Below are 14,575 nucleotides of genomic sequence, written 5' to 3' on the forward strand. Positions count from 1 at the left end.
AAGTAGCTGAAGTAGACAAGTCTAGCAGTGGGTACATCTGTGAGTTGTCGAATTCTTCTGACGGCATATGCTGCTGAACTTAGCTTGCCCGCTAGTCCGCATGTAGAGAACAAGTAGAGGCCCCTTAAGACAATTTAATCTAAATGTTGATTAACACCGACCAGCTATTATCACTGTATGCATTACGAGAGTGCACCCAAAGACAATCCCCGGTTCGTGTAGGACTATGGCAGATTATGGAAACAAAGGGTAATGGACTATTGGGTTGGATGTTAGTGGACCGGGATACTGGGGTTATGGGGGACTATGGCACCTGCTCGACCAATGTTAATAACAAAGACACCGGACGCCACTCACTGGATGGGCCACGTATCTAGTCGACGCGATTGGATGGTTAAGCTGCAACATGTTTTGAACAGCTCCTGAACAGCACCCTGGTGTCGAGAGGTGCAAATTTTACTTCTATCGTGCAAGCGAATAGCTCTAACGCCCCACTCTGGCCGGCCAATGAAGGCAATCCAGAGGTGCAAGCCCTTAGCGCTCTGATTTCTAATCAAAAAACGAAGTAAGTCATTCAGACGAATAAATGACGAAAGGATTTGAGTTGCCGAGGTTTTTTGTTTTTTTTTCGTGTTTTGTTTGTTTTTTTGTGATGTGTAATGTGAATAATGACATTGTAATTTATTTTATTATTATTTCATAATTAATGTACTCACTGATTGACATTTAAATTATCAATTTTATTTTACTATTTGCATGTTATAATCTAAATAACTAAAAATGTAGACCAAATGTTAAATTATAAAAAAGTCGGTTAGCTTAGTGGGCATGTCATGAAATCCGACAGAGAGATTGTGTCCATTCTAAAATGGTGGACAATTGTTATGGGCGATAGGCTTATCCCTTGTCGCCATAAGTTTCATCATGTCCATCTTAGGACTTCGTATCAACCGCTGCAAGTTCTCTTTGATTACTTGAGGCTCTGACCTCCCCATTAGGGATTACGAGCGTGAGTTTATGTACGTGTGTATGTAATATAAACTTAAAGCTCCTCTTCACAAATCTGCCTCGTAAATTCCATTTTAAATGGCAAAGTAACGGGTTCACAGCTTATAAAACACTTCGAGAACTACTTCCAACTCCTTTAGCGTTCATAATATGGCTTTGTTCCTGTCCCATTGAAACTTCGTCGGTGTTATAAGTTGTTTTAGTGATACTATTCGGTATAAGGTGTTTTCTGTAGAACTATTACGGTGAAAACGCTTTTTATATGCTTGAGAAAAATAATATTGGAGAGGGTTCCGAGTTTACCAAAGCCTTATATTTTGCACCGAGTGAGAGCCCTCAGCACTCTCCAATATGGTTCACGGTACGCTTTTTACTAAACGTCAAAACATCCCATGTAATAAAGGCGATCGACGATCTTATTGTCCCAGGAACAAATTCTGGAAACCACATAATACAATAGGCTAGTTTCCAACTAGTCAAAACAGTTACTTTTTACAAAACGTCAAAACACGAAATTGTTATGGAATTTGTATGAAACAGCAACCTGTGACGTCATAGAAAAACGTGACAAAATGTTGCACTTATTATTACATTTTTCCTTATTAAAATTCATAAATAAGTTAAATAGAAAAAAAGAAAACGTTTTTTTGACACTTTTAGATCTGACTTTACTTGGTAATAGTATTTCATAATTAATTAATAAGTACCCAAAAACAAAGATATAAGATGTATATATAACTGTTATCTTTGAAATTAGAAGGTTATCCGAAGGAAAAACTGTACAGCGCTATCTATAAACGAGGTATATATGTCGCAGTCGGATTGTATCCGCTGTATTACATTACGGCTAGCTGTTTTCAAAAACAGGGCCGTTTTGTAATGCGGCGGTTCAACGATTAGCTGTATTGAATGCGTCTAAGTGAAAAACCGCCGAAATGTATTCGGTTCGTTCGTTCGGTAGTTTTTTTTTTTTTGTATTCTTCCCTTCAACGTTGTTGTGCCCTACGAAGTCCATGTTATACTTAGTTCTTATTTATGTATTTTGAAGAAGACTTACGGGCATATACATTTTCTAAAATAATATATGCCTATGTAACACTTCGTTGTACTACATGGAATGCAATAAATAATTGAGAGTTGAGAATATTATATTGTTTTTGACGCTCAGTGTCGCTCAGTGGGTAGGCCCGCTACAAGGTGGACCGACGGTCTGGTGAAGGTCGCGGGAAGCCGCTGGATGCGGGCAGCGCAGGACCGATCGTCGTGGAGATCCTTGGGGGAGGGCTATGCCCAACAGTGGGCGTCGTACGGCTGATGATGATGATGATTGTTTTTGAGGGACGTAGCCTGGATAGTCCCTCATTGTTCGGCCAAATAATGCATGCACCATGCGTTTACCTCGCCCCCCTTTGTAAGAAGTTCAAGAGTCCTTCCATCCCAAGACCACCAACATTTTTTTTGTGTACTTATTCAACATATTCTTGGCCGCATTCATCATTTTAATATCGTTATATTTTTGCTTTATTTTATTTTCTTCGGAAAACCAACAGCAGAAGAAATAATAGATTAATGTTAATAGGTTTTCGCAAATAACAACATAATATCTATATGAGATCATCATCACCAGCCCATTAACGTCCCCACTGCTGGGGCACGGGCCTTCCCTATGGATGGATAGGGAGATCGGGCATTAAACCACCACGCGGACCCAGTGCAGTTATTAACGACTGCTAATGCAGCCGTGACCAACGGCTTAACATGCCTTCCGAAGCACGGAGGAGTTCGAGAAGAAAACTTTTTTTTTGTGGTCATCCATCCTGTGACCGACCTTTGCGAAAGTTGCTTAACTTCAACAATCGCATACCGAGCGCGTTTACAGCTGCGCCACCGAGCTCATCAGTACTAGTCTTAATGACGTCAAAACATATGAAGTAGGTAATATTAGTACTCAATCTTCTAGATAGATGACGCCGGCGTCGGTATAATGATGATACAGAGATCGAAAAGAAACTCCAGCTCCTCATCTCCTTGTTAACTTTATTGGTGACATTTAATAAATAAATAAAATTAAAATAAATTTTCGATGAAGCGAGCGGATGAAGGATAATAGGATTGCAAAAGCGGTATATAAAGCGAAAGTTGATGGTAGGGCTGGCAGAGGAAGACCGAGAAGGACTTATGATGACCAAATTGGAGATGTCCTTAGAAAAGGTTCAATACGATCTACTCTGAACCGGCGTGCGTGTATGAAGCGATTGATGAATGTGGAGGAAGCAAGAGAAGTGTGTCAGGATCGAAGCAAATGGAATTCTATAGTCTCTGCTTACCCCGGTGGGAAATAGGCGTGAGTTTATGTATGTATGTATGTAAAATAAATTTTCCACGACAAGAATTCTGAACCCTCACAAGCTGAACGCGTCCCTATGTTTTTATTCGCCTCCAGTCCAGCATAAAAGCAATTACAATGTAACTGTATTGTATTCTATTGTAAAAATATACAAGTCGAATGACAATTTATTTTCCAAAACCCGTTAAAAGGAATCCGTGCCGAGAATTCTTTCGGAAACTCTAAAACTACAAAAGATTGTATTGTAGAAGCAAATTCGCTTCCGAAGCGATTGCATTATTTCCGTAGCTAAACGTTGACTTCGATCTTGGAAATAAATTGCTTCTGTCCAACAGATAGTAGTGTTTTATGTTGGCTCGGTGGCGAAACAAGGTGGCTGTACACTGAAGTATTATGTGCAGGGGAACGAGGTACTGAACACAAAGGAGGAATTGGTTTTCAAGAGGCTGTGTTACATCTATCTCTTGTCTTGCTTTTCTAAACGGTCACGTAGTCACTAGGTTCAACGTAACATTTTCTTTATTATCTCCACTGCTAGATTACGAACAGAGTTCGGTAAGCTGCTTTGCCCCAAAGATGTTGTGAAATTAGACTATGAGGCCAAAACGAAAAAGAAAAAAACAAAAGTTTTATTACTGAAGTATGCTACAAAAATAACATAAAATCCATCATGAAACACAACATGAAACACAACATGAAACACATTAAAACACAACTTAAAATATTACACAAAACACATCATAAAACATAATTTCGTCTATCGTAGGTACTAACCTCATCAACCATAACATAAAAACACAACATAGATAACAACACATAACACAATATATAGCATAAAATAAAATACAACATATAACACAACATAAACACAATATAAACTAACCTACCCCAATATGTTTTTTTTATACCAAATTTACAATTACACATAAAACAAAACTTAAAATTTAACACAAAACCAAACTTTGACTTGTTGTACTTAGTTTACAATTACACACAAAAAATAATTTAAAACACAACAGAAAACATAGTCAAAAGACATCAACTTACTCGCACCCAAACGAATACGAGCTTAATTAAAAGTCACCAGAGCTGGTGGTGTGTCCATAATAAAAGGGCCCCACTCAGCATAAACCGCAGCGCAACACACGACGCTGGTATTCTGTGACCCGTGCTGAGTGAGACATGGACATGGTGGTCATAGTGCAGACATATACTTACTAAAAACATATAAGGTTTAGCATTTTTAACCTTCTGTAATAATAATTGAGTACTTTTTTGGTCGGGGGCTTTTAAAATTTTTAATATAATGATATACATAGACACTACACATTGACGTTAATGTGAATGCATTTAATTAGTTCAGCTCAGTAAAGTCTAATTATTTATATTGTGAACTTTCATGGTTATTTTTTTGTTTGAGATTTATGCGGTTAATAAATAAATAAATATTTATTGATGATTATAAAAGCTTCTTTCGTAAGTAGTACTACTAACCTAAGTAAGTAATAATGGTTAAATTAAGTATTGTAATTGGCAGCCCTCAGACGTCACACACACATTTGCGCGTGTACGATAACGTCAATGTGTAGTGTCTGTGTGAAACGAGGTTTTTTGTTCCGGATCCGGTGACAATAGATAAGTACCTAAATTTTTTAATTAAATTGGAAATATTAATGTCATCAATAAACATCAAGCATTGTAATTATAAAGAAAAATGAAATTGATTTTACTTTCCTACCGGCTTTTGAATTACGTATAATTTATCTTTAATGTATCCAATTTCCACCGTAAAGGAACGATTTAAAACTAACATAATATAAACAACCTATATTATACGTCCCACTGCTGGGCACAGGTCTCCCCTCAATCAACTGGAGGGGGTATGGAGCATGCTTCAACACGCTTCACACATCTTTTTCGGGCATTCAGATGATTGAAGCCCTCAATGTCCTTACCAAAAAAAGTATTATCGACACCGTCCCGTTCGGGAATCGCACCCAGACCTCAAGATCATGAGTCTAACACTCTAACCGCTAAACCACAAAGGCTTTTGATTAAAAATGCTTTCTAGAAATGGAATGAAGGGAACTAATTCAACCGGCACCATTATTGAATTAGACTTGGAATTTCTTTACTGCATTACTAGTGACGGCAACGGCGAGCTAAGTTGATTGTTGTATCCTGCGAAATGGTTCTATACTTCACTCCGGGCCCCTCTAGTTAGAACCTTATTATATTGTCTGTGCAGCTTGTCCTATTACGGCTTGACGTTTCGAAGCTCGAGAAAGGTGCCCTCGACTTATAAAGAAGAAAGATGAGGGAAATTCTCTATATAGACTTGTAGAAAGAATGAATGAAATAGACTAATAAAAAATATACGGTCCAATACACCCGTGGTAGCCCAGTTGGCAGAACGCTTGCCTCAAACTTTGAAATCGCAGATTCGAGCACAGGCCTAAACTATCATCATCACCAGCCCATTAACGTCCCCACTGCTGGGGCACAGGGCTTCCCTATGGATGGATAGGGAGATCGGGCCTTAAAACACCACGCGGGCCCAGTGCGGATTGGTGGTCATTAACGACTGCTAATGCAGCCGGGACCAACGGCTTAACGTGCCTTCCGAAGCACGGAGGAGCTCGAGATGTTTTTTTGTGGTCACCCATCCTATGACCGGCCTTTGCGAAAGTTGCTTTACTTCAACAATCGCAGACCGAGCGCGTTTACCGCTGCGCCACCGAGCTCCTTACTTACATCAGTAAGTAGTAACCGGGGCCAACGGCTTAATGAATTATTGATTGATTCACATCACTAATTTAAGAGTCACGCTCTTCGGCGTAGCATTGTCCATTCTTGCACACAATGTGGGTTTCCTTGTAAGACACGACGTTCGCTTCTCTTTAATCTGTTCCATGTAAGCTTTTCTTGGTCTTCCCCTTCCTCGCTTTCCTTTCTTTCCTATTAACTGATTGAGGAAGCGAAAGTGGTGTGTCAGAATCATAGTAAAAGCAAGTGATCTCTGCCTAACCCAACGGGAAATACACATGTATTCATCCCCTAACAGCCGCGATGTACTTAGGTATCTCCATAAAACCTAAAATACTACCAAAATCAATATTCAAAAACAGTCCTTATTCCGTCCCGTTACAGACTACAATGTCACATCAGGTTTAGCCGGATAATCGTGCATTTTCGATGCAAAATGAGCCTTAAATAGGATCGATTTATGTTGAAAACGTGTTTTGCTCAATGAGGCGCGATGCTGTGAGCAATTAGTCGTGCTAAGCTGACGCAAGGACGCTCCGTCGGGTCCCATTCACGGCGTCGGGTATGGACCAAACCAAGAACGACAGCGATTAATAAAGCGAAACACTTATTCATATGCTTTCATTCGCAACAGAATAGAATAGAATAGAATATAGTCGACAATAAATAAATAAAAAATTAAAATTGATTATTTTCAGATAATTACAAATCCATACAGGAGCAGCATCAATACTGGTTGGAGGCCAAGGAAATGGATTCTGGTAGGGCTCTAGCTAGAACATCACCGATTGGGGCAACCACCGTTCTACACGCCCTATCTATGGAGTAATGAGGGCGTTTACTCCACCGACAAGAGCGCAGCTCTTAAATAAAGAGAGAGAGAGAGAAATCTATAGATTGTTAGTAAAAAAATGCTTAAGAATACTATGTTAGTAGTCATAATAATAATAAGATATGAATATACTCAAAGGTTGCCTGGAAGAGATTGCTACTTAGCAATAAAGCCGCATATTGTACTCTTTCTATTTCTCTTTTGTTTTGTATTTTCTGTGTGTGCAATAAAGTATTGGTTATGTTTTAAAGCTTCGCAGATCATTACAGTGAATAAACAATGTACTATATAGAATAGAATATGTTTATTTATCAAAAACCTAACAATGTATATGTTACGGCTAATACCCGAAGTGCGGCTACACCTAGTTTTAGCCGGTTAGAACTAGGTGTAGCCACTTACTCTTGGTTACACCTAGTACTAGCCGATTGTTTTCGGGTAAAACTAGGTCTAGCCTTCATCATGCCGGCTACAACTAGGTCCAGCCATTCCCTGTTGGATAAAACTAGGTCTATTCGATATCAATCCGGCTAGAACTAGGTCCAGACAATCCCTGTTAGATAAAACTTAGATGCGTGTCCCGCCAAGCCTTCCGCTCCGCGTCACTGATGAAGGCTAGACCTAGTTTTACCCGAAAACAATCGGCTAATACTAGGTTTAACCAAGAGTAAGTGGCTACATCTAGTTCTAACCGGCTAAAACTAGGTGTAGCCGCACTTCGGGTATTAGCCGTAACATATACATTACTGGCGCACCCCGCACTAAGGAAACCCTGTATCGTGGAGGTCCTGAATATTTGTTATTAGCAAACACTTTTAATACACCGGCGAGCTAGCTTTTCATAGAAGTGAAATAGTCTATTGTGAGTGGGAACATGAACTATACGTAATTATATGTTTTTTTATCAGTTTTAGTCCGTCTTGAATGAGGAAGTGCTAGTAAGAGTAAGGGAAAAAGACAAATACTGAGTATTATTGAGGACAGAAGAGGCAAGATAGACACCTAATAAGACACGACGAATTTATTAAAAACACATAGAAGGAAAGACAGGAAGGGGAAGACCAAGAAGAGCTTACATGGAACAGATTAAAGAAAAGGTTAACGTCGTGACTTACAGAGGAAGTCAAGGAATTGGCTGTTTTGGGCATCGTTCTGTCAAGTGTACCGGAAGGCGTCCAGCTCATTCCTCCACCATCGTCGTGTTCTGCCTCGTCGTCGACGACCTTGTGGGGACCAATCAGATGTAATCTTGGCCCACTTTTCCGGATGCATACGGCAGAGATGTCTCGCCCATTTTGTTTGCCATCATCATCATCAGCCCATTAACGTCCCCACTGCTGGGGCACGGGCCTTCCCTAAGGATGGATCTCCCGATCGGGCCTTAAACCACCACGCGGGCCCAGTGCGGATTGATGGTTATTAACGACTGCTAATGCAGCCGGGACCAACGGCTTAACGTGCCTTCCGAAGCACGGAGTAGCTCGAGATGAAAACTTTTTTTTTATTTGTGGTCACCCATCCTATGATCGGCCTTTGCGAAAGTTGCTTAACTTCAACAATCGCAGACCGAGCGCGTTTACCGCTGCGCCACCGAGCTCCTCTTGTTTGCCATACGCAATAATAATAATCCTAAGATGTTTTTCTTCCGTTCTTGTGCCACCCTTTGCCACATAATCATCCTTGTGTTTGCTGGTCTTGCATTGTGTGACGTCATCGATTGCTTAGACGACCAAGCAAGCATTAGCAAGACCGTCTCGGGTAGTGAACACGTGTTTGTACAATAGACGGGAAACATCTAGACATGGTTTATGAGACAAATGCTAAGATATGACGTAAGTTCCTTGACAGCCCTGTTCGGATGCGAGTGTCACCGGTTCGAATCTCGGCTCGGGCTCAACCATTGAATTCGTCTTGGGGTTAAATTCATGTTTGGATCAAAGAACAGATGTTTATAAATAATTTTTACGAGTACCAATAATGCTAACAATAAGATGGAACCGTGCTAGCCCAGTTGGTAGAACGCTTGCCCCTGTTTTTCTTTACTAGAAGGTTCCACCCGAGATTCTTCGAGAAATGAGTCAACTATTCTGGTACTAGAACATAGCTAGGGTACATAAAGAGCGGGAATAGCAAGGAGAGCCAATTCAGTTTCTAAAGCCATCGGAGCAAGAAGAAGAAGTGAAAAAGTGAAAGTAAAGAAAAAATGGAAGTGAAATACAGTGTTTTAAGCAGTGTAAGTGCAGTGTTAAGCGCAGTGTCGTGTCGTGTTTCGTGCTGTGTTCGAGTGTCGCGAAATAAAGTGAAGTGACGGTGACGGAGTTTTACCGCGAAGCCCTGTGCGGAAGCTGTACCGTGTGTATAGTGAATAAATTCGTATCTCCTTGGACTCAGTGAGTTTCCTTCCAATCCCGAAACCCACTTCCGTAACAATACTATGCTCAGAGTGACTAGAGATCGACGATCCTGTACGCATATCTGGTACGAAACAACCTTTAGCGATAGCACCATCTTCGCCGCCAGACGCTTAATAATAATAATAAAAGTTTATTTCGGACTTATTAAAATACATCCATATTTGTAAGTAATATTACAAACTTAAATCTAGTATTAGTAACAAAGAAGTAATCGAGACCGGTTGGACCCCCGATGGCGGCAGACATTTACTTGACTGTGTGCAGTCGTATCCATCGGGCCAGCAACCGTGAGTCCCACCGGTCCGCCAGCGCGCGCAGGATGGTTCACATCTTAGTACATAATAAAAAATCGGACTAACCTGTACAGAGGTTTCCCGCCAGCATGTCTGAACCACAAGACCATGTAGACCCGGTCTTCGTTGGTCTCCGTTTCGATGTCGCAGGGTAGGGTAGCACTCTTGCCTACCACTGCGTCCACCTCAACAGTGGAGACTGGAACAAAATCAACTGTATTTTAATTGATATGATGCTGCGATTGACCGCATAGGGGTCATTGGCAAAATTTGACCGTGGGTTTGGAGTAAGTATTTTCAAAAGTCTAACTTTTTTTTTTTTTTATTTATTCAAAGTAATAATAAACATTTTATAATCAAAAAACGGTGTCTCATAAACCTATAGACAGATTTTTCTGTACACCGCAACTCATCGTCTGTTTTTACAACGTTTTTCGTGTGTTTTTGTCTTAGTTTTAAGAAGTATGAAGTATGACAGTATTTTAACATCTTGGGGTCTGAAAAGGCTACACCTGAGGGTCTTTCCAGGGTACGTTCTTCAAAAACAATATCAGATGTTTTAATATGAACATTACCTACTTTCCCATTGTTCGGGTACCTAATTATTCAAAAATACAATGTAAAGGCAGAAGCATTTATAAAAATAATTGTTGCTTGGCATTTGGATCAGAAATATCAGATAGCAATATTGCTATTTCAGATGGATTGCTTCGATATGGCCTTTTTAACCCCCTGACGACATTGCGCACCTATTTTATATACGTCAATGTCAAAATGTAAATTCTTCAATGCGGTCTTTTTAGTTTACCTTGTCTCATTTTTTACTGCTGAACTGATTACAATATTTTCTGAATCTAGCCTAAAGTGTCCCACTGCTGGGCAAAGGCCTCCCTTCATTTCTTCCAGGACTCTGTCCAGTGCTTCCTCCGGCCAGCCTTCCAGGAAAGCATCCAAGTCGTCGCGCCATCTCCGCCTCGGTCTGCCGCGCCTGCGTCTGTCTCTATTCAGAGACCATTCTGTGGTGATCTTAGCCCACAGGTAATTAGGCATCTACCTATATAGGCATCTACCTACATGAATCTACCTATAGAGAGAGATTTGTGAGTTGTGTGTAATGTGAGCTAGAATGTAAAACGAATGATGCTCAATTATCTACATTATGAAATGAAATGTCTCTGGGTCCTTAATGTGGTTTAGACCCGAAAGCAAACATTCACTTTACAATGAATGAAGTCGCAGTTGGTTGTATTTGAGTGTGTAAAGAAATAATTATGTTGTGTTAGAAGTGTTTTACTGTCTATTATTAGTGTGTGTATTTTTTACGTCTGTATCTTTGCCGACCAAAGGATTTTTTGCCAAACTTTCGCATTTAAAAAGTTCAATGCACCAGCCCGACCGAACCACTACATTCGACTTTTTGAGTTTGAATTCATTTTTAGATCATAGATAATATTTATTAGTGATTTATATATAAAGGTACATACAACATAACAGTATAACTATAAAAAAATATACATATAATTGATAGATATCACGTGGGTCCGGATTTTTTTCCGTGCATTGCAGATATTGCAGGCTTGAATCAATTGATTGTCCGAAAAAGCAAAATGATTCCGAACTTCGGATAGCACGTTAAGCCGTTGGTCCAGGCTATTAGCCGTAAAACACCTTCACCAACCCGCAGTGGAGCAGCGTTGTGGAGTATGCTCCATACCAGCTCCGGTTGATTGAGAGGAGGCCTGTGCCAAACAGTGGGACATATATGTATAGGCTGTTTACTATGATTTTTTATGTTACCGGCCAAAGGATATTTTTTGCCGAAGACAATCCAGTATAAAAGACAACATTATAAAGTTTGAAACATTATCATCATCTAGGTATATTTTAAGTGCTGTATTACTCGACTGGAAATTGAACCCGGACCTCGAGTGTCATAGCTATGTACTTAACTAGCCAGGTGGCCAAAAAAACCTAAGAAGTGTACTTTTGAACTTTGGCGTCGACAGCGATTCCCGCTACGGCGAGTCTCTCGTTAAAGTGACTGTGAAGTTAACTACTTTTAGCTAGATAATCGTTTTTTTTTATTAATACTAGCGTAATCCACAGTGCTAGAGTAAGCAGGTCATAGTTAATAACTACATTCAAGACGCCGTGAAGTCACATCTTTCCTTTAATGCCTTAAGGAGGTTCTTTATCAGATTTCCAAAAACGTGACTCTGAAAAGTGTCAGGTCAGGAAATTAAGAAAAAAAAAATAAGAAAAAACTGTTTTTAGTGCTGCTCTTAATTGACAGAAGGAAATTTGGTGTGCTAAATATTTCACACTCATTCGACCCTTACGTCCACGCTTCTTCTATCGTGTGACTTACGAGGTGGATTACCATTATCAACCCTGATATCAGGGTTATTAAAGCCACCAAAAGCCCCTCATATGTCTCATGTAACGGATACCTAATCAGTAAGCGAGTGAAAGTGTATGTGACTTTACGCTGAATTTAAAATGGCGTCCGCTAGAAGACATCAATAATAATATTACTACTTTATTTTTTGCACAAAAATAAAAAACATCGCTTACAAACTAATAATTATGTGCTCTATAAACTATACAGGGTGTTAGTGACATCGTAACGAATACTGAGGGGGATGATTCAGACCATGATTCTGAGTTAATATCAAATGGCATTTTCAGTCGTAAAATTCATGATTTTTTTAGATTCATTAAAATTATTTTCAATTCTTTACTTTTGCGATGGGAAATTCCACTTGATATTAACTCAGAATTATGTAGTATCCCCTTCAATATTCGTTACGACTTCACTTATACCCTATACAAGTACATACATGTAGCCATACAAGTAGTTATGGGTGTTAGTGACACCGTAACGAATACTGAGGGGGATGATTGAACTGAAAATTCTAATCGCGGAAGAATTTTGGTCTGCTTTCAGGTCTAAGGTAGATATCTTGGAAGAAGACAGAGAAAAAAAGATTACAAATAAAAATTTGAAAGACTTACCGCCTAACAACGCTATACCTGAAACAAAAAACACGAGTTATTAGAATATGAAAAATCAGAATCAGAATCAGAATCATTTATTCAACGTAATTATCATGGATAAACTTGTTGAAGGTCAATGTAACATTTTTGAATTTACGTCATTTCGCAAGGTGTTATGGCTGAGGAGAAGAAATGACAAGAAACTGCAACAGCAACACATCTTTTAAATCAATGAGGGTACATTACAAGTTATTTAATAACTAGAGGAACACATTCAATACCAGACATTTTTATCATTTAGGTAATCATTAATCTTATAATAGGCTTTTTTACATAAAGTAAGCTTCACGTGAGCTTTAAAACATAATTTAATAAGTAAAAGTGAAAAATAGCTTGACTACTTTCAGAACAGGACAGAAAGATATTATACAGCCCAGCGTGAAGGAGACAGGGACCAACCAACGGTAACCGGGACCAACAGCTTAACGTGCCTTCCGAAGCACGGATTAACTTACTTTTTGGACAATCAGGTGATTCAAGCCTGAAAAGTCCTTACCAAACAAAGGACAGTCTCACAAAGTGATTTCGACAATGTCCCCATCATAAGATGATTCCGTGCTTCGGAGGGCACGTTAAGCCGTTGGTCCCGTCTATTAGCCGTAAAAACACCTCCATCAACCCGCAGTGGAGCAGCGTGGTGGAATATGCTCCATACCCCCTCCGGTTGATTGAGGGGAGGCCTGTGCCCAGCAGTGGGACGTATATAGGTAGTTTATGTACTTATGTTATGTAAAGCTGGGTATACAATATTGAACATATGCCTCGCTGTACGCCGCATGCTTTTCATTACGCCGTATAGTCACGCACAATAACCGCCACCGGAAAACGAGCCTTTTATTATATGGGTTAATAATATATTTTCAGTTTAGGAAAACCAATAATTATGCTACAAAAACCTCGGTAAGGTGTGGGTACTTTGTTTATCTTGCGATGGATGTACGGTTTGTTACACTTTGGTACCATGTCACGTTAACTTTTTTGACAAATTGAACTGTAAGTTTCACTAAATGTCAAATATGTTAGTGCGACAGAGTCCTAAAGTGGGTACATTATATTTATTGCTCATGACTGTATTTCTGACTACTCCTATTCTGCCGTGCCTAAGTCTGCTATCTTAAAATAGTCGAGTTATGAATAACCAGTGCTAAAGGGGTTTATATCCTATGGTTTATATAGTTCAATAAAAACATTTTAAAATTTAGTCATACTTTTTGAGATACAGAGGTTGACAAAGTCTGCTAATTGATAAGTACCAGTTGGAACATAATTTTACTTTTCACAAATATTTCTACACATTCATTATATTTTAGATTATTTTATTAAAAATTATAAAATTACATAATTCTGAACTCCTGATTGCTGATTGATGAATGTGTACGAAGCAAAAAAGTTATGTCAGTGTACGTAGAAAAATAAAGGAATTACCAACTTGTACATTAATATATCAAATATTTCAGATATCGAAATAAAACTATACTTAATATAAATATTTTCCTTGTATCCATTTCACTTAGTCTAGTCAACCCGGGCTACCCCAAAAAGCAGTCCTTATAGAAAGCTTGTAACGCTCAGCTCCTACAACTACTAATTAGCATAAAAAAAAAAAAAAATAAAAATAAAAATAAAAAAAATAAAAATATAGATAGATTTAAAGTTATAATAACAAACCAGCTGGATGTGCCAAACTCTGCTAACTTAATATAGCACAGGCCGCGTGACCACATCTCTATCGAAGAGTGGTTGTGCAGAAATCTTAAACTCTATTTAAATAAAAACTATTATAATAAAGAAAAAAATTAAAAGTACCTGTTATTCAAAGTACTTTTTAGAATATTTTCTGATATTTTGATAACAGATA

At 39.0% G+C, this 14,575-nt stretch overlaps 1 protein-coding gene across 1 annotated transcript in view; it reads right to left on the reverse strand.

Moving 5' to 3' along the window:
* The window catches only part of LOC126379766 (B-cell receptor CD22-like), a 107,520-nt gene extending 97,042 nt beyond the window's left edge, over positions 1-10,478 (reverse strand). Inside the window, exons 1-2 of the mRNA XM_050028584.1 lie at positions 10,469-10,478; positions 9,727-9,874 (exon numbers count right to left, since the gene is read on the reverse strand). Of these exons, the coding sequence (XP_049884541.1) occupies positions 9,727-9,874; positions 10,469-10,478 (158 nt within the window). The remainder of the gene's footprint in view (positions 1-9,726; positions 9,875-10,468) is intronic.
* Between the last annotated feature and the right edge of the window lie 4,097 nt (positions 10,479-14,575).

This window comes from Pectinophora gossypiella, chromosome Z (assembly GCF_024362695.1).
Source record: "Pectinophora gossypiella chromosome Z, ilPecGoss1.1, whole genome shotgun sequence".
NCBI classification, from domain to species: Eukaryota; Metazoa; Arthropoda; class Insecta; order Lepidoptera; family Gelechiidae; genus Pectinophora; species Pectinophora gossypiella.